Source organism: Seriola dumerili, unplaced genomic scaffold (genome assembly GCF_002260705.1).
Source record: "Seriola dumerili isolate Sdu_G_001 unplaced genomic scaffold, Sdu_1.0 BDQW01000242.1, whole genome shotgun sequence".
NCBI lineage: Eukaryota > Metazoa > Chordata > Actinopteri > Carangiformes > Carangidae > Seriola > Seriola dumerili.
In genome coordinates, this window is record NW_019174497.1 from 6,632,340 (window position 1) to 6,656,575 (window position 24,236).

A 24,236-nucleotide genomic window follows, 5' to 3' on the forward strand; every position below is an offset into this window, starting at 1 on the left:
TAAATCGGCTGTTAATACATTTCCCTTTGAAGATGTAGACGGCGAGTGTGCGTCAGTGAGTGCACGGAGCACACAGCCAGTATTTACACCTTTGAATAGAGTTTGGTGGGAGACGAACAGGAGACATGCCTCTCCTCAACCTCAGGCCAACATTAGCATGTTTAACTTTAAACTGAATGCACACAGACGCGAGCGGCAGACACATGTGGGAGTATATACGGTCGCTCAACTGGGCACACACACGCATGCAAACACGTGTTCACACAAACATACCTCATGATTTTGGCCTTTTAATCAGCTGCTTTACAAACACACCTACTCACACAATTACAGAAACTGTCAACACATATTTCATGTTCTCTTATATAATTGGACAGATTTGCAGCTGTTTTTTTTTTCCAATTTTATTTGGCATTAAATCGCTTTTATATAGCACCTCATGTCTTTACCATAGTGCTGACAATCTATAAATATTTCAACATGATGGAGTGGGACATTAATGGGGGAAAACTGCCTTTGTTTTATGAGTGGATACCTGTAATGTTATCTACAGCGTCAAGCTATCACAGCAGAGGATGCAGGGTTATTTATGTTTCCAGCCGAGCAGAGAAACTGCCCAGAATCAGTTAATCAAACCCATTTATTTTGCCAAGTATAAAATGAAGGCACTACACCTTGTTTTGGTAGCATTGATGCAAGTTAGCCAAGCAACGAGCAGGACGTGTTGCACCACAGCCATGGAAAAATACTTGTGTCTGTAGTACGTGGATGTAGTATGAGGCAGATAAAACGCCACCAGAGGAGGCAGAAAACACAACTTCAGGTTCTTCATTTTTGTCTTCTCTGTTATTTACGATATTTTATCCTGTAGAGTACAAGAATTACAAAAACCTTACATGCACTGAGGGGAGACATGGCAGACTGATCCATATTCATTTCCTATTTGCTCTCAGGCAGAATGATCTGAAATATAAACTTTCTTCTCATCAGTAACACACTGTAGATTGTAGTCTAGGATTAAAACCGAGTAATTGTCCACTGCCACGCTGGCTCTTCTGTCGGGCTGTGCATAGACGCAGCAGTGCTACAATCGTTCTCACAATGACAATGTAAAGATGCTGCTTTTTAGGATGTAATTTTTTACAATGCGTGCCACTTTAGTGTATCATGTTAGCATGAACATGTAGAATATTTGCTAGTTAGCACTAAATGTGTGAATGTCACTAGTTTTGCAGGTATGGGACAAACTGGTATTCAGACTGGTGCAAGATGATCACCAGGTTATCACAGTTCATGCAGTGGAGAATGAATGAATGCCTGTACCATCGTCTGTATACATCGTGGCAATCCTTCCAGTAGTCATGACGACATTTAACTCTACCATATGGTTTTTCTCATCCCTGGAGCTACACCTCTAGCATGGCTAATAAAAAATGACACTTTGTGAGTTCTTGATGATCTGCCTCCACCACCAACTGTCATCTATGAGCACATATGACTTTCAGTCCTCTATAACTAGACCTTAAAGACTAGTGAGGGAGCCTTTTGTGCTTAAGACTGAAGGACAGCATATTCCATTAACCAGTGGTAGTAATGAGTGTGCTGATGAATCACCTCAGTGACCCCTGTGTGTGGACGTGTTGAGAATAAACACCTCCACAGTAACTTGGAAGTTTCCCCCCTGATTGTATAATTTCATAAAACCAAGTTTGATTTGTTTTACTGATGCTAAACCATAACTAAATTACATTTGTCAGTTTATTTTAAAAATGCCCATCTACCCATGAAAGTTTTTAAACTACATTTCTCTACAGCTTTTATATTTTACATCCTCTGCTCTGTGTGTACAGCAGCATGAACCTCCATTCAAACCAATTTGGCAAATAACTGCAGAAACAATGGGATAATTTGAGCCTTTCTTCAGCTCCAGGATTCGTCTGATTCTGAGTTTCAGCTTTAATATTCAAGGCTGTTTGTATGGCCTCACCAACTGGCAGGAGAGGACCACATCTCTCTCTCTCTCTCTCTCTCTCTCTCTCTCTCTCTCTCTCTGTCTCGCTCTCTCTCTCTCTCTCTCGCGCTTCCTTTCCCTCCCTCTCGCCTTCCAGCATCTAAATGTGTGGTAGAGTTTGAATAAAGCTTCTTTCTGCTCTCCTACACAGGCAGGAGCGAGAGGGCCCTGGAGTCGCTGGCACTGGGAGCTTTGGAGCATCAACGGTACGTTTTCAACTCACCACCGGAGTCCCTGACAAGGAATACTGTGAAGGGGGGTTTTAGGGGATACTCTGGTTCTTCTTCATCCTCTGCTTGGGGAACAGGTATTGATTCAGTTACTCAGATGTCAAACCAAAGGTAACTTCTGGAAATTTCTTTCTCAATATCAAGCAGTTCTGTTCTCTGGGAAGTTAACTGTTACTAACTAATAGAACTAAAATTTGATGTAACATTTGATAAAATGTGATTTGTTAACTTTAAGTCAGCTTTTGTGGTCATTATTTTGTGGAAGTTTATTCTCTGGAAATCTATCTATGTTTTTTGAGCTTTGGTGAATTGACCTCGGTGAGGTATTGAAGGAATCACCTTCTGTTTACAACAAAGTAGGTGGTGATGTTTGATTTGTTTCTTCAATTTCACAACACTTTATAACTTTGATGTGAAAAGTATATATCCATGGTGATTTCAAATGTGCAGTATAATATGGCTAAATTAGGAGTTTTAAGAGCAGGAAATTGTTAAACTTTTATGTGGAATATGGAAATGAATCATTTATATGGTCAGTTTGGATTCTGGATGGTTTCTCTGGATGGAGGGTAGCTTGTATGAAGCTGTATCATGTTACTAATGTATCAAATTTACTCAGTGTCTGAATTTCTCATGTTTTTGTATGAGATTGCTGATGAGCATTAAGTTGCCCCTTTCTCAATGATTTGGCAATTTTTCATATTTATTGATCATCTAGACAAAATGGTTCAATGGTTCATGAGGTAATTTCTACTCACGGCCGCTTGTTTCAGTTCAGACCTTTTTAACCAACAAACAGTGAGTTTTGCTTGTTTTATAATAATTTTGAGAGACATGGAAAGTTGAATTATCCAGCAATTAAAAAAAAGAAAATAACAGCAAAGGTTTGAGGAAACTTTGAGAAATGACAGTTTTTTTCTGCTTTCCATTCTTGTAATCATCTCATGACCCCCAGATTTATCTTGCGACCCCTTGTGGGGATCCAACACTGACGTAGACCCCGGGCAACATGTGCATTAGCGCTTCCTCACAGGTGACTTTATGACTGAGCGGAGCATGATAACAGCTCTGTATATGTGAGGCACTGCAGTCTCAGTGTTGAGCCGTAGAGATGAATCAGTCACTGTCACACAAGCTCCAACTTATATTGTTTCCATGTTGGAGTTGGATCCTAAGTTCTTGGAGATCATAATGGAAAAAACAGGAAATATTTTATTTTCCTTTTGAATATAAATTATGAGTGGAGCAGCTGAGCAGCACAAAACAGTGTTTGATTTATGGGGAAAACAATGCTATATAGGAAACTACTATCAAAGAGTGACATCCCGTTACTATGGTAACATCAGGCTGTGTGAGGGCATGTTGTGAATTATAATTCTCAGGTGTCGGAAATGAAAAAACAATTGACAGTGGGCTCAGTTAAAGCAAATATCTTCACACTTTTTGAATATCATTTAGAATAAACCCACATTTGAAGTTTGTCTCAGCCATCATCAGTGAGTGTGTGTCTACTGGTGTGTGTGTTTAATTACATTTAAGTGGCTAATGTGCACATGCTCCTCAAGGATGTCTTTGGTCTTACACTGCTGAGTATGAGGACATGTACTAATGCACCCATAAGCACCTGTGAATATGATTTTTCCCCTCCACCCATCAGACTGTACAAGAGTCTGTGTGTGTTCTCAGACACAGGCCTTACAGTGTGTGTCAATACTGACATATGTACACACGCTCTTTCTTTACCAAGGCCATCGGACGTGCGCTCCCACACATCCCCTCCATGATCTATAAGTGTCGGTCTGTGTTTCTGTGTGTGTATCTATCAATGTTGACTCTGTTCTGCTGCTGAGTGACTCTGGAGGGTTGGAGGAGAGTGGGTGGAGGGGTGGGGGTCGGTGGGGGGGTGGTTAAGGTGGTGAGTCCTCTCCTGGATGCCCGCCTTGTGTTTACCTTGGGCAGGGGTTTTGCAACCCTACTCACCCCCCCCCCCCCCATCCCCAAGACCCTGCCCCTGTCCGTTACTGGAACAGACCGAGGCCTTATTGAGCTCCACCTCAGCTGGGAGCGGAACATACCACAGCAGCCGAAAAGGGCAGCAGCAGCCATCCTACCGACTGAATGGGAACACTGTGGAGGGCTGATTGGCTTGACCTGCCCTGGCGTGGCTTGCTCACGAATGCTGGTGCACATTATGAAGTGGCCACAGTTTAAATGATGCATTAAAGAGAGCCGGGGATCTGCTCAATGATCGGATAGAAAGCAATGAGAAAGTTTTGGTTGGCTCGGTGAGGGAAATGGGGGAAGGTTTTTGCTGGCGTTTTCTGTGTTCATGCATTGTGAGAGTATGAGTAGAGTTTGATTGCTGGCTGGTCATTGCTGTCTTTATCCATTTCTGGGAGGCCCACCTTGACTGTGAGAATATATTAGTAAGTGCTTTTAGGGAAAAGCACAGGAGGAAAAATGAATCACCTTGCCCATTATCACACGAACATACAAGAAAAATACACATGGAAACATTTGAACATTTACTGCAGGATGAGTAACTTAATAGGCTGAAAAGCAGCGTTTCACTGCATTTTCTGGTTGAAAGCTTCAAGTCTGTTGTACCTCTGACCACACCCAGCATCAGTCATGCCTAATAAACTTCATACCTCGTTTTTGTGTAGGTCAGCTGGTGTTAAGTTGCTTTTTAATGAAAATAAACCTAATACCTTGCTTTAGTAAGCCAGCTGGTGTTAAGTTGCTCTTTAATCGAGATAAACGTCATACCTTGTTTTTGTAGGACATGCATTGTATTATCCGATTGTTAATCCGATGGATGAGAGACTCAATAAAGATCGTGTGACATTATCACATGATAGCTTTCGCACAGCTGCAATAGAGTTTCATTTCTGCACAAAGAAAGAAAGAAAAAAAGAAAAATCATATCGCAAAGGCCTTGTTCTTGACTTGGCATTTTTCGCGTTTCAACTTTCAACAATCATCCAAAAAGAAATCGACGTCCATCATTGAAGATGCAGAGATAGCAATATCTCCACTGGCAGTAGCCAAAAGAAAATCCACTAAGCACACCCACAAGCAATGCTCTTAAAGGAGAAGTTCATGAGAGGCTGTTCGAAAGTAGTTTGTAAAAACAGAAATGTGGTAATAATCCAGAATAAGACAAATAATGTTTGAAAAACCCCAAAAATCCAGGTGTTATCATGGAAAAGTCAGGAATAACTGACATTTTGAGATTAAACCAGAAAAGTCAGAAAAGGCCAAAAGTCAGGAATCTCTCCCAAAAGTGAAGAATGTCAAAAATAACAAATGAGTTACAACCTGTCATGACTGAACATCACATAGATAATGAACAGTATGTGATTATTCCAGGGTGGGTTAGGGTCTACACATACTGTGTGGTATTTTGTGTTTTCCGCCCAAACTCGGCCAACAGTCACTCTCAGGTAGATATTAGACAGCAGGGCAAATATTAGTGCTACTGTAATGTGTGTGGAACTCTGAGAATGCTAGCAGCCCACACACACACACACACATACACACAGACACACAGACACACACACACGCACATACACACACACACACACACACACACACACACACACACACACACACACAGACACACACACACACACACACACACACACACACAGACACACAGACACACACACACACAGACACAGACACACAGACACACACACATAAACACACACACATAAACACACACACATGAATGGGTCAACACAAAGTTATCATGCATTTCTACAGTGTTTCTACATGTGGATATCAGCTTGGACCTGTAGTATTAGCTTATCAGTCATCTTTGAATTGCACTAACCTGTATGAAAAATACAAATAGAGTTTGATTGACTGATTGATTGGTTGATTGATTGATGTCTGTTAAATACAATATACAGTACATAATGGTGTTTTTTAATGCTGAACTTAAAGGTTCACTGCTTTCCTCCTTTGGCCTTTTACCACCAGACTGCCAACCTCAGTTCAGCCACTCCAAACGCTTGGTGACCGTGAGCTCTAGGTTTATAGGCTGTAAATGTCTCACTGTGACTGTTGGGAATTAACTGGGAGCTTTTTTCTGCAGCCTGGGTCTTGTGAATGCAGCACAATGAAGGTTCAGTTCGGACTGGCATGTTTGAATGGTCTGTACGTCACAGCAGTGGAAAGTTGAGGGAAAATAAGCAATGTAGAAATCAGGTTTTGACAGATGCGGGTTTGTGATATTGAAACACGTGTCTGGACTGAAGTTGCCAGTTGATGATCATGAATTAGAGAAGAAAAAACATTTGACTTGTTATCCAAAAATAGAAGAAGAAAAAAATCAATTATCATGATAATGGAGAGAAACTCTAGACACTAGAGACATATGAGCTATATATAGGAGCTATATATATTTGGTGTGAGCAAACACATCAGAAGCTCTGTGATGCTGTACTTAGGCACAGCACTGCTTTGAGCTAAATGCTAATGTCTTCATCCTATCATCCTCACAATGGCAATGCTAACATGCTGATGTTTTGCAGGTGTAGTGTTTACCATTTTGACCATCTTAGTTTAGTAATTTGCTAATTTGCCCTAAACATAAAGCAGAGATGTGGCTGATGGGAATGTCAACAGTTTTGCAGGTACTTGGTCATAAACTTAAGTACTGTAAGTAATTTCGACTTCATTACACTGCTAAAAGAAAAGTAAGGGGATCACCAAAGTCAGTAGGATTCATACTCTGGGCACCATGGATATCTGTACTTAAAAGTTTTGCTAATGCTACATAGCCAGCGTTAGCATTATCAGCTGTTTACTTACCAGTCTAGAGGAAACTTTAGCATCAAACTTTATTCCTTTACTCACCAGAGCTGTCTCCAGCAGTGGAAAGCAACGCAATGTAAACTATTGTCTCCATCATGGCTTTTCTTCTACTGAATTTAGCATGCTAACCAGCTAGCCCCGGCCGGTCTCATCACTTTCTGATAGCGTCTCACTGTAGCCTCTGATCTGCCCTGTAGACCTTGCGCTGCTCAGAAGGCGTATAATAACCTTTTGTCTTGTAAACGCAACGATAGCCGAAACTCTAGTCAATCACCACTGTCTGCTCCCAGCAAGAAACCACATTAGGCAGCAGAGAAAACTGACAAAAAGGCCCTTGAATTTTATAGTTGTGAAAATATTTTAGTGTGGCAGACTGACAGACCAACATAAATAGAGCCACTCAGCTAACATGTCTAAAGAAGGACAAAGGCATTTAAACTTCATAGAGGTTTTACTATTTTTGGAAAGGATCCTCAATCACATTCACCATGGATTACACAGACATTACAAGTATGCTGTATTCATGCAGACAAAGAGACAAGGACACGCACTGTGCACACTCAAATGAGCACACACACACGCTGGGGAAAAAAGTCTTACTTCAACTTGCATTTCTCTTAATGGAAAAGAGTTTGAGCTGAATGAATCATACTTCTCCCTTTCTCTGCCTGAACTTATTTTAGCACTAAAGACATTTCCTGTGAACAGAAACAGAGGGGGCTTTCTTTCCCACGCGAGCATGTATGGTATTTCCAAATGATACCAGAGGCTCTTGATGTCCTGTTTCCATTTTAGCTAATGAGGTTGACGTAATAAGTAAATGCTCTGTATATCCCAGATAACATGGCATATGAATATAGGTGTACAGGATTTAGGAAAAAACACAGTGGCATACAGAGGTGGAGGAAATTATAATAAATAAAACTAACCTCATTCATTCAAACACTTACTTCACTGTTCATTTCTGGTAAAGAGAAGTTAGAAAGTTTGTATAGTTTTACACAACTTCTTTACACTTACTGTGTACACTTTGACTGTGTTAATTTTAGCCAACTTGTGATCACTAAAAGGCCAAACATGAAATAGCTTTCAGTAGCTTTAAGCTCTGCCTGTTCCTTTTGTCATTAATTATTTTGTCAAATTCAAACGTGATTCCATTGTTGTGTATTTTCCAGGTAACGATGACCCCCTTCCTTCTGCTGTGTGTGTCTTTGCCCCTCATCTCGGCAACAATATCATTTGACGATCACGATGGTGAGTTTGGTGAGAAATTACACGAGCACTTGTTGCATTTCATTGTCTAAAATGGAGTCTTTCCTTCATCATCAGTTTGTGAAAATTAACAACCCTTTGGAAACTTAAGTATTTGAAGAAAATGAGAAACTCATATTAAGCTGTATCGTACCCATATCCATCAGTCCTGTCATTTTTGTCTTGTGTAACCTACTATCTGATTAAAAGTAATTAAATATGCAGGTGATGTATGGGCCAAATCAGCCTTTTTTGCACCTTTGTCTCATCTGAGCTTTTTTCTATCCCCCCAAAAAGTGGCAAAGCAGTGTAACATAGGACGAAGTAGGCCTCTGGAATAAATGTTTTTGGGGCGACTGTTGCTAGGTAGGGTTGGTGGACCAATTCTTAACAATAATAATAATAATAAATTTAATTATCCAGCACCTTTAACAACAGAGTTTACAAAGTGCTTTGCAATTGAAGCAAAAGCAATAAAAGGGAAGAGGCTCAGAAGACATTATAAAAACAGAAAGCCAGATAGGAATGCCAACCAAAGCAAAAGCAGGACAGAAATAAGATAAAGTTAAAGAGGGAAGACACACAATATACTTCAATATAAATAAGGACAATCAGAGAGAGTAGGTGCCGTGCAAAAGCAATAGAAGCACTCACAATAAAAGTAATAGAAGGATGATAAAGGGACAATTAAAAGACAACATGACATAAAAGCAAATGAGTGGGTTTAAAGAAGTGATTTAAAAGACATCATTGATTCTGCCTTCTCCCCTCAGGCAGATCGTTCCAAAGTCGAGGGGCCCTGATTTAAGCCTCAACTTTGGAACGGCCAGAAGGGCCCCACCTGAGGATCTAAGGCCGTGTGCTGGCTTGTACGGGGTTAACAATTCTGCTATGTAGCTTGAGGCTAGGCCCTGGCATGCTTTAACAGTGATCAGTAAAATCTTAAAATCAATTCTAAAGTGGACAGGGGGCAAAGGAAGGGATCCTTGGCTCCTTTAGTCCAAATGTTTAAGTGTCTTTGAGCAAGACCTTAACCCCTAATTGCTCTTGCCTTGTTTGGTAGTCCTGCCACCATCAGTTTGTGAATGTACGTGTAAGTGTTTTGTCCTACTACGGTTGAGAAGCCCTGCAAAAGTGCAGCCTATAGCTCATAAGACTGTAACAGAGATTTTACAAAAACATACATTTGCACTACATGTTAGGTTGTATCCTCATTTACAATTAGAAATAGTAACAAATCAACCTCGACATGTCTCATCCACAGAATTGGATGGCACACTCCGTGTTAGCATCCCTATGGAGATTCCTCTCCGTCCTCTCCTGGGAGGCAAGGTAGTGGTACCATGTTACTTCCAGGACAATACTGTCAATGACCCCGGAGCTCCAACCATCGCCCCGCTCTCTCACCGCATCAAATGGTCCTATGTCACCAAGGAGAAAGCCACCACCATCCTGGTGGCGTCAGAGGGAAAAGTTCAGGTGGAGACAGAGTATTTGGACAGAGTGACGATGGTCAACTACCCTCTGGTGCCCACTGATGCCACCCTGGAGATCACAGAGCTGAGGTCCAAAGATTCTGGCACCTACCGCTGCGAGGTGATGCATGGCATCGAAGATAACTACGACTCTGTGGACATCCAGGTTCAGGGTATGCTACAGAAAAATAATGTTGTTCAGTTTAGTTTACTACAAAATGAATCTACTAAGTTTTAATCACTGTTTGTCCAAACACCAAACCTTTAACATCTCCAAATAAACAAAAAAAAAAATCCAATGTGTTTTCTAGTCAAAGCCTTTCAATTTTACCCAATTCTGTAGTTTCCTTCAAACACAGGCTTTTTTTATGCACATGTACAATCCAATTTGTAATATTACACACCCATCAAGGAGGAAAATCTCTGTCAAAAAGATAATAAAGAAACCTTTGACCTTTGGAAAGTCCATCCAACCATTCAGCTGGCTGCAGATTTAACCTCTCACCTTTGGAAACGTACCTAGTTAGATTTTGGTTGAATACAAGCTGCAAAAGGCAAAGTTATCAGAGTGTTGGTAAAATATATCTCATGTCAGTTAGTTTGTCCTCTGATCACCCACATCTGTATCTCACAGGTATTGTGTTCCACTACCGAGCCATCTCCACTCGCTACACCCTGACGTTTGAGAAGGCCAAGGCTGCCTGTATCCAGAACAGTGCCACCATTGCCACTCCAGCCCAGCTCCAGGCCGCCTACGATGATGGATACCACCAGTGTGATGCCGGTTGGCTCTCTGATCAAACTGTGAGGTAGTTTTCATCCATCCAGCCGTCCAAGCTCTAAACTGCTTATTTATTCAGGGTCACTGTGGACAGATTTCCATCTAAAAAATAAACACTCGCAAATATAGAGTTTGCAGTTCACGAGACCAGCATGTTACTGGACCGTGGGCCAGAAACCAGAGCACCCAGAGAAAAGCCACATAGACACAAGAAGAACATGCAGTCTCCACACAGAAAGCGCCAGCTAATCTTCTTTGCTGTTGGATGAAAGTGCAAAACCAGCCACAGCATGAGATGTGGTCTGTGCACATCTGTAAGTCGTTTTTTATAGGTTACAGGTTGTTGTTTATGGAAAGTTAAAAACTGTCGGATACAGCGACACCAATTTGCAAGTGTGGGGGCACGAGGTCACAGACGCTGTTTGTCAATTTGCAACACAGTGTTAACACTATGTGTTATATTATTGGAGCAGTGTTATATTGTTGTGTCTGTCTTATTGAGTTTAATCTGTTTAGTTTGTGAATTTGTGAATTTTGTGTCTCTGTTAATGAAACCCAGCAGGACGTTCTGTGCTGATGAAGCTAATGGGGATCTTAATACATGAAATGAAACATACTGACCCCTTTAGTCTTAATGCTGTCGATTGTGTTTTGGTCACCTGATGGTTGAGCTGATGTGTCTTTTGTAACTCTGACATTTATTATATAAAACAAATAAATGTCTTTAAAACATACCAACAGTTCTGCACTAAAAAACACAGTAAACAAAATGCACTGTTGTTACAGACTTTCTATCTAAAAAACATCTCTCTCTTCTCTCAAGGTACCCCATCCATGAGCCCCGGGAGCGTTGCTATGGAGACAAGGAGAACTTCCCAGGTGTGAGAACTTATGGAGTGAGAGACGTCAACGAGACCTATGACGTGTACTGCTTTGCTGAGAAGATGTCAGGTACACTCGTCTAACCAGGCGACCTGAGCCACACAAACCCTCTACACTGTGCACACAACTCTTTCCTGTCATATAAATGTATGTTCATCTCCCTCCTCTCTCCTCCCAGGCAGAGTCTTCTACTCCATGTCTGCGCAGAAGTTTTCTTTCTATGAAGCAGGAGATCAGTGTGCCAAACTCGGCGCCCGGCTTGCCACCACCGGAGAACTGTACCTGGCCTGGAAGGCTGGATTGGATGTGTGTAACGCTGGCTGGCTGGGAGACAGAAGTGTGCGCTACCCTATTAACATTGCCAGGCCTCAGTGTGGAGGAGGGCTTCTGGGAGTGAGAACTGTCTACCTGTTCCCCAACCAGACAGGATACCCCTACCCAGACTCCCACTACGATGCTATCTGCTTCCAAGGTAAATCCTACAGGGAGGTTTTGTGATAAGATACCTCTTTGGTAATGTTTATTTTAGGGTGGATTTCTCCTTTAGTTGCTGACTAATAAAGTTATAACATGTGTCAATCATGCAATGTGGTTTCCTCAGCTGGCGAGGATGAAGATGTCGTGCCTGCGAGGACCACCCCTTTCCCTGACATCGTACGCATAACATCCGCCCCTGGGGTGTTCCCAGGACTCACCCCCTCACCTGGGGGTGAAGAGATCAGGGGTGGAGAAGTGGACACCCTCACCCCGCTGCCCGTCCCTCCCAGTGTGACAGACACATACACTAAAGTGACTCCTATTGTAGGAGAGCCTGGACTCGACCTGACAGACATAGATGCTGCCATGGCTCCCACGGGTAGGAAGTTGGTTATGTACTCGGTCGATAAGAAAATCCTTTGTTTCTTTTCACTATAAGAAAACATTTTAGAACAGTGCAATGAAAGGACACAACAGCAAAAGGAGGGTACAAGAACAACTAGCTCTGCCATTATATTAGCAACAGTATATTCTTTTGCAGGGGGTAGTCACTTTGGCATTTTTGCAGCATCCTGCCTTTTGGGAATAGGTTGGGTCATTGCAGTGTAGATTGATATAGATTGTAAATTTTGATCTCCTTTAAAAGAGCTTTTGGAATGGGACAGCCATGTTGAGTCATTCCAGTTACCTATTTGGAGATGGTTCACTGAAATAGGAAAAAAAGTAAATGTCATGAACTTGCTGGAATACTACCACTTCAACAAAATCCTCTCATGCATGCCTGCGGCCTCTCGGCCATTGCTGTCCTTGGCTAACCTGACGATGCATAACCATAGGGCAGCAAATAAATGACTTCAAGATGTTCAAACTGAATATATGACCACAACCTGCATCAGGAAAAATGCAAAATAAGGAAATAAAATCAGACTGAACCAAGTAGGTTTAGCAAAAAGAAAATGAATTACTATAGGACAAAACAAGACAACCCTTCTTCCTTCCCTCTTTCTCTTTTCCCAGGTGTGGTGTTCCACTACCGTCCCATCACTGGCCGGTACACCCTGACCTTTCTTGAGGCTCAACGCGCCTGCCTGAGCATTGGGGCAGTCATTGCTAGCCCCCAGCAGCTGCAGGCCGCCTTCGAGAAAGGCCTGCACCAATGTGACGCCGGCTGGCTCCGTGACCAGACAGTCAGGTGAGTCAGAGGAATGTGTAGGACAGACTGATCTATATATATGAAATGTTTAAAACTGCAGGAAATAATATCTAGGACACTGGCTGGAAATAGTTCATTTTGCATATCAAAGCTTATCTGCTAAGGGGTATACAGCAAAACAAAGCCTTAACACGCTGTACCATCATCCTCTCTCATGATCAGGTATCCAATCGTGTCACCCAGAGATAACTGTGCAGGTAATCTGCCATACCTTCCAGGAGTCAGGTCCTATGGCCTGAGGCCAGCCAGTGAACATTACGATGTATTTTGTTACGTGGAGCGTCTGCAAGGTGAGCAGCATAAACCCTCTCACACCACATTAATAGACTTTATACAGTGTGTACTGTCAACTTCTCATCAATCTGTGTACATATCTACTGTATCTGACCTGAGCTCTTGTGAATGCTGTTGAATGCTCATTCTCTCAGGTGAGGTCTTCTTCACCAGTGACTATGACAGCTTCTCCTATGAGGAGGCTGTGCAGCATTGTCAGAAACTGAACACCACCCTGGCCACCCCCGGGCAGCTGTACTCTGCCTGGAACCAAGGACTTGACAAGTGCCGTCCAGGTTGGCTGATGGACCGCAGTGTCCGCTACCCCATCACAACCCCCAGGTCCCACTGTGGAGGCGGTCAGGTGGGAGTTCACATCATCTACGCCTTCCCCAACCAGACAGGATTCCCTGATGTGCACTCACGCTACGATGCATACTGTTTCAAAGGTAGGAAAGGATCCATTTATATTCAGGATTTTAATGGAAAAAATAAAGTCACCTAAATCCCCAGCTACAACCTCAAGTGTCTAAGTAGATGTTACACATGTACAACACCTATTTGCCAACTTTAATTTTGATTCAGCATAAAAATGTGATTATCAATCACGGGTACAATAGGGGGTACGTCTGCAGTTGCCAGGGTGAAGATTGTAGACAAGCTCCACTACAAATTACAATTTGAACAATTTGAATTTGGACATTATTGTTGCAAAAACGAGCAAACATCAGCTAAAAGAAAAGTAATGTTTGAAACTTCTGTCACTCTGACTTGACCAAACAACCCAAACATTCAATTATGTGAAGAAATAATTTCAGCAGCATCCACTTTGTGTTAAATAACTTCTGTTTAAAATAAATTTTACATCATGAAAGGTGAAGCAACCACTGTTGTGACGCAATTTATAATCGAGTTTTCAAGATGATTTGATGGTGTGCATTGTTGTCATATTGATATTAACATATTATTGTATTATTCATAGAAACATTTGTTTTGCCATATCACTACATACAGTATACAGTTGGCTTCCCAGTACCTTTTGTCCTAAAAACTGTTTTAACTAATGTGTTATCTAATGTTGTCATTTTGTCATTTTGATTTTCAGCTGAAATCCCACTTGTTCATATTCAGAATAGAACCAGTGTGGATGTGACATTGCTGACTGTGGATGTTATCAATAAGACAACAGCGACAATTGATCACTTTGTTCCCCCTGGTAAGACAGAAATCTGTTCTGACTGACTGTGAAATGGCCAAAGTAGTTTCTTATTTAATAGTATCATTGATATCTCTATGCTTTACTGTAAATAGGGCAGTTTCCCAATCTACTAAATATCCATTTGCACTGTTAATTAAGTATGGACATCCTTGTCTGAAGTTTTACAACAATCGCATGTGGTTTTGTGCTTTGTTTTTAGTTGAACCTACTGTTGTCTACAATGAAACTGAAACCAGTGTAAATATTACTGAAATAGAGGTGTTTATCAACAAGACAACCATCACAACTCACCAAGTTTCTCCTCCTGGTAAGAAACACATGTATCAATGAAAACTGTTTACTTCTTTAAAAGTGTCCACAGTAACAAAATAATTCAGTACCACTTCCTAATAACACTATTTTAAAGCTGTTATAAGTTGCAATTCATGGCATTTTAATGAATCACTGACTAGATCAGTTATAGGGCATAAACAGTTTTTGGTTGCCAGGTTGTGAAAAACCCCTTTGATTGGTGGGACCATCTGACCACTTACGTTCTGGAAAATGATTTGTAATAAAATACATGCATTAACATCTTAGTAACACTTATAACTGCAGACTTGATGGAATAAAAATAGAGCCCGACCGATATTGGATTTTTGGGGCCGATGCCAATACTGATATTAGGGACAAAAAAAATTCCGATATCGATATATTGGCAGATATATAAAAACTTGTGAAAAAGATATGTAATGAAAGCAGGATATTTTACAGTTTAACAATAAATTTTATTGTCCAAAATGACATCAGTGCACTGAAACAGTAAACTTAAATAAAATAACTATAAACATAAATAACTATAAATAAAAAACATAAGAGCAAATATGTATATAGATTCTATATATATATTTAACTTGAATGAAAACAAAGGATCAAATATAGATAAAATGCTGCCTATATAACTTGACTTGACCTGGCCATTTCCACTGCATTATTGCTTCTTAATAAAAGTATTAATATCAGCACATATCAGAGAATATATGTGCAGATACCGATAAATCGGCCTCTAGAATAAAACCTTTTATTAATGGTGACTACACTCTATAAAGGAGTATAAAGGATACGTTATTTACTTAAATGCACTGTGTGTAATTTCTGACACAAAGGGTCTCGCAATTAAAATAATAACAAAACACGGTGTTTGGTGATATCCTGAAGGAGCATGGGATCATGGGAGTTGCTGTCTTCACCACCATTATCATCATTGCAGTCAGCTTCTCCCAGTTTGGATTCCTTCAGGGTCAATCATTTAGGAAGTTTTTATCAGGAGCAGAACCAGTCTCCTCCTCTAAACAGACCTGGTGATTAAATGCAGTAAAACCATATATTAAAGCAGTTTCACATAAAAAATCTATGTTTCTCTGATGCTGTTCAGCACACAAAACATTGGAGGTGCTGGGACCCAAGCTGCCAGTAACGTTTGCTCAGCTTGTTTCTCTGATAACTTGAGGTCCAGTTGTCCGATGACTAAAATCCTTCTTTCAATTACAGTACATAGTTGAAAACGACCAAGATCTACATCGAAGTGTATCATAAAGATGTAGAGATGTCAAACTGGATAAAAAATTGATGTTGAGCTTGTGGTAGACACTGACAATGCTAACACCAACAACCTATAAACCATTCATTAAAATGTGGTACCAATAATTCCAATCAAACTAAACCAAATATTTCACTTTGCTAAATGGAATTTGACAAAGTTCAGTATGTAATGTTTTTATGTTAACATTCTAAATGTTTCCCCCCACTTCAACACCAGTTCCTACTGATGTGTCAGGGTCTGGTTCAGCTGATCATTCAGCCAGCGGGGAGATCTCAGGAGAGTCTGGCACCTTCAGTGGTGACACCTCTGGTTCCAGTGCCAGTGGTGACGCCTCTGGTTTCAGTGCTAGTGGTGATGCCTCTGGTTCCAGTGCCAGTGGGGACGTCTCTGGTTCCAGTGCCAGTGGTGACGTCTCTGGTTCCAGTGCCAGTGGTGATGCCTCTGGTTCTGGACTGGAGATCACCTACAGTGGACACAAGGACATCTTCTCCGGAGACGGATCTGCCTCTGGAGCTCCCCAGGAGGCAGAAGGAGGAAGTACTGTCATCTTCGCATCTGGAGAACTGGGTAGTGCTTCTGGATCCGGAGAGGGGATTCATGGACAACAATCTGGCTTTGGGGTATCAGGATCAGGATCAGGTTTTACAAGTGCAAGTGGAGATATCAGTGGTAGTGGAGAATTCATGATCATCATGGTGGATGGAAAGATGGAGGAGGTGTCAAAAACCCACAGACAACCACATGAGCAGTTGTTTGGCAAGGAAGGCATTGAGATAATTGAATCAAGTACAAGCGGATCGGGAAGTATGTCTGGGTCAGGGTCAGGGTCAGGCTCTGGTGGATTTTCTGGCATCTCATTTGTCGACCACAGTGCCGTTGACATGACAGTTCAGCCATCTGGTGAGCAGGAGGTGTCTGGATACCGTCCTTTTGGATCAGGCTTCCACAGTGGCTTTCCCAGTGGTTTTCCATCCGGTGTGTCAGGCAGCGCCTCTGCCTCTGGAGACTCTTTCCAGCAACGTGGTGATGTCATCTTTGTAACAGACGATGAGATGATTCAGGTGACCGTACCGCCACTGGAACTCCACCCTCAGCAGGGCCGCGGGGTGGTGGAGATAAGCGGGGCAGGAAGTGGGTCAGGGATGCACCATGAATTCAGTGGAAGTTTGGAGCAAAGCTTGCATATCTCCGGAAGTGGAGCCCCTCATGAAGAACCAACAGTTGAGAGGCTGTCTGTCGCCCTGCCACCTGGATCTACCATGACTTACTCAGAGTACATCACCAGTCTTGGTCAATCAGGACTGGGGGATGAAGAACAGGAAGGTCGCACAATTGTTGTGACTCCAGACACAGCCTACACCAGCCCAACCACAGCACCATCAGTCTCACTAGCAACTCCTGCTGTTGTGGAGGAGCCTGAAGTAGCGGAAGGTACGTGGTTTGATGTTTACTATTCCTCTGATATCATTCTCTCTCATATACTTATGAAAAACTGGATGAACTGTGATTTTCTAAGTAAAGTCTCTTTCTATCTGCCGTCAGTCTCTGCAGACCCTTGTAATCCAAACCCCTGTGGTTCAGGATCCTGCTCTGTGCAGGGAGAGCTTGCTGTATGTCAGTGTCCCAACGGCTTCACTGGCGAAGACTGCTCAACACGTAAGTTACCAAACTACTACACACAGCACACTGTATTTCATGCTACAGAACTGCAAACCTAGAAAGAATTGGATTGCAATAAACTGTAGAAATTCCACTTTATAGCTATATTTGTGTTTTTGTCTAAGTGTGTTTTGATGTGTACATTTATGTGTGTAGCGGTGCAGGGCTGCTCTGAAGGCTGGGTGGAGTTCATGGGCAGCTGTTACCTTCACTTTGCGGAGAGATACACCTGGGCTGATGCTGAGCAGCGCTGTCAGGAGCTCAACGCTCACCTGGTCAGCATCAGCTCCCAGGAGGAGCAGAACTTTGTCAACTGTGAGTAGCTGCTTGATTGCCGATTAGTGATCTACAGTGTCAAACATTGATGACTGATTTTAATTCAGTTTTAGTCTTTTTGATGAAAATTTGTGTAAGTCAAATTTTAGTCAACACAACTGAAGAGATTTAAGTCTACTTTTAGCTAAATTTTAGACTAATTTTCTAATGCACTTTTAATTTTTTGTCTTCTAAGCATTTTGAGGCTTCAGCTGTCACCATCTTTGCTGTGTACAGGTAGCACAGTCACAGGTGTCGTTCTCAATGTTTACCTGCTTTAGAGATAGCAATAGTGACAGAGATACTGACAGGAGATGTGGGGATAGAGAGGGGCACGACATGCAACAAGATTCCCCCAGCTCTGAATCAAACAGTGGATGTTGCAATTATGTGGTATGCACTTTAAAGGAGCTATTTGTAAGTTTTGCTATTGCTACATAGCTAGCCTTAGCATTAGCAGCTGTTTACTTACCAGTCCAGAAGAAATGTTATGAATTCAATATCAGATTTCATTCCTTTACTCACCAAGAGCTGTCTCCGGTGGTGGAAAGCAATAGCAATGTTAACTCCACTATCATTTTTCTTCTACTAAAGTTAGCATGCTAACCAGCCAGCCCTGGACCATCTTGTCACTTTCCCATAGTGACTCACTGTAGCCTCCAATCTGCCCTGAAGACATAGCGCTACTCAGAGGGCGTATTACAACCTCTTGTCGATGGCCAAAGCTCTTGTCAAGTGAGAGAAAGCTCATTTAACCATTAGACCAGCAACATGCCTTCAGACTGACTCCTCTGTAAATCCTGTTATCATTTCTCAACAGTGCTAGTCTCTGTCATTTCTGCTCACCATTACCACAGCTACCTAGCATAACTTTCTATGATGCAACCATAGTTACTACTAACCCCCAGTGGCCCAACAGAAAATCAAAAATCACATGTGGTTTCACAGGCATTTAAGTGGTGTCAGCATAATTCATAGGGACAGCATGTTTAATTTGTTTCAAAGCTAAGATCCCTTTCTCTTTGTAATACAGCCAATGGTCAGGACTACCAGTGGATTGGACTTAATGACAAAGATGTGCAGAATGAGTTCCGCTGGACAGACAGAAGTCCTCTGGTGAGTTTGGTTGGAGATTGTTGGTCATAGTCTATTCAGCTGTGTACGCAAGAGGTCAACTTACTACTATTACTACCATTATTATCGCTGCTAAACCTAATGTTGCAGGTTCATTGCTCTTCTCTGCCTCTACAGATGCACTCACTGTAGAACTGCCACTTTTTTCTTCATACTGTAATTGTCTAATGAGTGCTTTCTGTTGAGTCTTATAATGTATAATGCTCCGCTCAGACCTTTGAGAACTGGAGGCCCAACCAGCCAGATAACTACTTCAACTCTGAGGAGGATTGTGTGGTGATGATTTGGCATGAGGGCGGACAGTGGAATGACGTACCCTGCAACTACCACCTTCCCTTCACCTGCAAGAGTGGACCAGGTAGGTTTACTGGATTAGTTTAGGCATCTGGTTCCAGAAGGAACATTCACTTCTGATGTGAAATGTACAGTTGGATTATTTAAAAAGTTAAGTTAAAAAAATGTAAAAAATGAATATTAAATCATGACACAAAAACAAAAATCTGTAAGTGGGACAAAAATGAACCAGCCACCTCCATCGAGACAAACTCTGTAACCACCAACAGTCACATGCGGCGCTCCCCCGGAGGTGGAACATGGCCGGCCGATGGGCAGCACCAGAGAGCGCTACCCCGTCAACTCCATAGTCCGCTACCAGTGTGATGCAGGCTACACACAGCGCCACCTGCCTGTCATACGCTGTATGCCAGATGGACAGTGGGAGGAGCCACAAGTGGAATGTACAGAAGGTGAGCTTGCAGAGAGATGGTGAAAAATCTATTTACAATCCATATTGTGATCATGTCTGTATCTTAAAACCACAGCATGCAGGTTTAAGTAAAAACAGCCAAAACAAATTAGGACCAGATACAATGATGGGAAATAATGAGACAATACCATAAACAAAAATTGATTGATTGATTGATTGATTGATTGATTGATTGATTGATTGATTGATTGATTGATTGATTGATAAGCATGGGTTACTGATGCCTGCGAAAGGTGCTGATAGTGAAGACAACCTAAATGAAGTTAAAAAAGTTAAAGAAAGAAGGAAACCTGCTGCTCACTGTGATCACCAGTGTGTGTCACAGTAAATGAATGAATGTAAACACAGTGTTTGCATGGTGAAGTCTCCTTCTTGATATTGAGACAAGGCAAAATAGAGGTGGCCTCAGTAATATAAATATTTTACATTAAGTAAGTGCTGTTTCTCTGTATCACAGAGCATGTGACACACACTGTGGGGAATACAATTGATGATGATGATGATGATGATAACAGGGGAAATGAGACTCTCAACTATAAATCAAAACCTGGTATTTAACTATGGCAAGACTCCTGTTACCCCTGTTCTTCAATGATACATTCTGCTTTATTGAACTTTATTTATTTATGACTTTGATAGAGAGTCAACAGTAGGGAGAGGAGGGGAACCACATGCAACAAAGGTCCCTGGTCAGACTCAGACCGGGGACATTGTAGTTCAGTATTGATGCCTGAAACCCTTAGGTTACCTGAGCCTAATGCTGGATTTAAACAGGGGTAATATTTTATACACAGAAAATACAGCCCCTGCAGAGCTAACATTTCAGCATCACACTGATGAAGAGCCTGTGGCAGCTCCTGAAATGGATCCTTTAGCCACGCCACTCACTTAAGGGTGATTTATAAGTCCTTTGGCCACTCATGTTTACATGATATCATCAGTATGCGTACCTTTTCTTCCCCAGCCGGCACCAACAGTAACAGGCTACACAAAAGATCCCTCAGGAGAAGAAGTAAAGGGGTGAGCAGCCAACAGGAACAGAGGAAGCTGCTCTGAGCAGGACTGAAAGGACATACAACAGAGAGCCACAAAGCACCCCTCTTGTAAAGAAGCATGGACACCAATGCAAATGCCCGACCAAAAAGATAACATTCCCTCTCATGTATATACACATACTAAAGCACATTTAGACAGTGATAGTGTAACTGACTGATGTTTCGGATGTTTGAGTGTCACTCTGCACCTTGTGAAGGCAGGTTTTCTACGTATTTATAGCGTCTAATTTATAGCTGTGATCCAGAATTATCTCGAATGCACAAGTTGACATTTTCTTCAATCGGTTGCCAGCACTGCACACAAAGCAAGGTCGATTAAAAACTGTCAAACAACAATAAGAGTGACACACAAAGTCCAAAACAGTCCAATAAGAGTGTTTTCGATTGCAGCTGGATTCTCTGAAGTCAAACACATTGTTACATAGACTTTTGCCATTTTTTAGGGTATTTTTCTAGATCTGTGTTTCGTAGCATTTTTTATTTCTTTTATTCAGTCTTAGACAACAACTGTGTGCTTCAGACTGGTGAAAAAAACTTACATTATAGGCCAGGACAATGATTCTCAAGCTTTTTGGTTGTGACTCCTTAAATAATTGCAATGAGTACATGTTAAATGTGGAGAGTGTTGAAGTTGGGTTTTGTTTTACTTGAATTATCAGAGGAGTCCTTGAGGCTTACAGTAATTCAGTGTTGCATAAAAGCCCAGATTTGAGCAAAAGCAGAGGAAAAATACATAAAAATATATTGGTGTTTAAAACTATTAATCATCTTTCAGGAAACCCACACTGTCCTGTCGCAACCCTCAGGTTTGAGAACCACTGTGAAACGACACCACCGCAGTATCAGACATACTGAATCGATTGTGCTGTTCCATTTGATGATGAATAGAAATCCAAGTTCAAGACTTGATTAAGTCACTGCAACAAACCTGGATTGAAATAGTCAGCACTCATGCACTTTTGGGAGTCTTCAGTCACGTCTGTGCTAATCATTTGAATCCAGTGCACCTTAAACAATAAAATTAATAATAATAATAACAAATGAATAAGTAAAAACAAAAATGAAAAAAAAATCCTCATCTGTAGCTGACACATGGCAAAGAAACTGTACTGAGTTAACAAGTGAAATCTACAGTATGACACTGAACTGGCTGGCCAGGAGGGGCCTCCGGGACGGTGCAAAACTCCACCTCATGAATGTCATTGAATGTTGCAAAAGATGCACATCCAGGTCTTCAGGTTGAGGTTTATATTTGTGATTTCTCATGAGTAATCAGTGACCTCTGTCAACACTGTCTGATGGGAGAATCCTGCTTTTTACGAGGCGGATGACATTTTTCTCACTGTAAGTATTCTCACTATTCTCTGGACAGCAGGATCTGTTAATAATTTAGCAGACAATTTAATTGTTTGAATAATTCATCATTGACCTGTTTTGTTGATTTGTTAGTTTAATTAACTGTTGAGTTGCAGTTATGAGTTTCCTATCAAATGGGCATGACTGATTTAACAGTCAGCTGTAGAGAAGAAGACACAACTGGGATTTTCTATTCGAGCCTTAGACATCTGTGTGGAGGTTTCTGGCTGTGTGTCATGTGACAGGGTCTTATCGACAGAGATGTACTTGAGAAATAAAAACACGATTGTATGGAAAAGAAGCTGTGAAAGCAGATGGATTTTTTTCAAATGATGACAAAGGAGATGGAGAAGGTTGAAGTGGAGGAGGAGGCTATAAAATGTTGACCATGACCCTTTAAGGTCAAGATTAGCTTCCACGCTGAGAGCAGATAATCTGACTTCTCACAGAACAACAACACAAACACTGAAACACATACACTCAAACTGGTCGCAAAATCTAGTAAACAGTTAGGAAAAAGTGAATGAGTGAGCTTGACAACGTCACAAAGATTGCTCAAGTAAATTAATTAATTAAAGTCAAATTGCTGTATTTTTCAGACAGAAAACACTTGAGTGATTATGTTGAGGACAATTGAAAATCAGTAAGCTCTATAAAAGTGAGGGTCTAAATCAGTATTTTTGATCGACTGATTCTTCAACAAACTGAAATATCTTTTAACAGATAAAACCAAAACATTTGTACCGTTGCACACAGACGTCACGTCTGCTGTGACTGTTCAGATCCCGAATCCTGATGTGAACATACAGTATACTTGTACTGTGCTGTGCCAAATAAAACTTGGAATCATCCATCTCTGTGAAATTATTGACTATCACTGTATTTGGTATTAACCAGTCACGCTGGGATCTCTGCATTATATGAAAATCACAGTTCTCTCAGTTTCTTTCCCTGCAGCAGTTAAATTTGAAGTGAACTCTCTGAGTCAAAGGAACAAACCTGACATTTAGTTTGTTTTTACCTTCCTGTGGAGCTCAACTGTGAAAAAACAAACAGTAAATAGCTCCTTCATCAGCCTCTACAGCGACTACCTTCATCACTACAGAGACTGCAAACAGATCTACAGTGTGCGTGTGTGTGAGGGAGAGAGAGAGGGAGAGTAGCCCTACATATGTGGTTGCATGTTTATATGCATCTATGTGGTGTGTTTGTGCAGTCACACTGTACATACCTCTGCATGAACCTGATGTGTGTGGCAGTGTGTGTAGGCATGTAAATCTATAAGTGTGTTTATGTATGTGTGTGTGTGTGTGTGTGTGTGTGTGTGTGTGTGTGTGTGTGTGTGTGTGTGTGTGTGTGTGTGTGTGTGTGTGTGCACTCATGTTGGGCCAGCAGGTGTAAATAGGATGTGTTTTTAAAAGCTGCTGGCCATATAATCACTGGCACTTCTGTTTGCAACCGGATGCAGGAGGGCGTAGCAACGTGTTTGACTCCACTCATTTAAAAGTGCATCATGTCCAGACAGAGTGGCGCGTGTTAGCTTTACATACAGTGGCTGTTTTGTGTGGGTCACTCACCCATCTCTCCTCTCTGCCCTGGTATTCCTGTTTGAACAGTGAGTGTAACTCTACGTGCCTGTGAGCGCAACATCCAGCAGAGGTTTACCTTCTGCAGCAATTCAGAAATTCATTGAATAAATCTGAGAAAATGTTTCAGGTCTCTGAACATTTAGC

General features: G+C 41.6%; 1 protein-coding gene across 1 annotated transcript; it reads left to right on the top strand.

Annotated features, from left to right (window-relative positions):
* The first annotated feature begins 2,183 nt into the window (after nt 1-2,183).
* On the top strand, nt 2,184-23,324 carry acan (aggrecan). The gene is made up of 19 exons (XM_022756395.1): nt 2,184-2,217; nt 8,241-8,319; nt 9,581-9,964; nt 10,426-10,600; nt 11,396-11,523; nt 11,633-11,926; nt 12,056-12,310; nt 12,949-13,123; nt 13,307-13,434; nt 13,573-13,866; nt 14,523-14,633; nt 14,836-14,943; nt 16,435-17,649; nt 17,761-17,874; nt 18,034-18,192; nt 19,226-19,308; nt 19,540-19,684; nt 19,890-20,072; nt 21,057-23,324. The coding sequence occupies exons 2-19, from the start codon at nt 8,247-8,249 to the stop codon at nt 21,146-21,148; spliced, it is 4,116 nt and encodes a 1,371-aa protein (XP_022612116.1). The 5' UTR covers nt 2,184-2,217; nt 8,241-8,246; the 3' UTR covers nt 21,149-23,324.
* The last annotated feature ends 912 nt before the right edge of the window (nt 23,325-24,236 follow it).

Coding starts and splice junctions, on each gene's coding strand:
- acan (XM_022756395.1), top strand. CDS start 8,247: ATGACCCCCTTCCTTCTGCTGTGTGTGTCTTTGCCCCTCATCTCGGCA. Junction 10,601..11,395: donor CTCTCTGATCAAACTGTGAG/GTAGTTTTCATC, acceptor TCTTCTCTCAAG/GTACCCCATCCATGAGCCCC. Junction 17,650..17,760: donor GGAGCCTGAAGTAGCGGAAG/GTACGTGGTTTG, acceptor ATCTGCCGTCAG/TCTCTGCAGACCCTTGTAAT.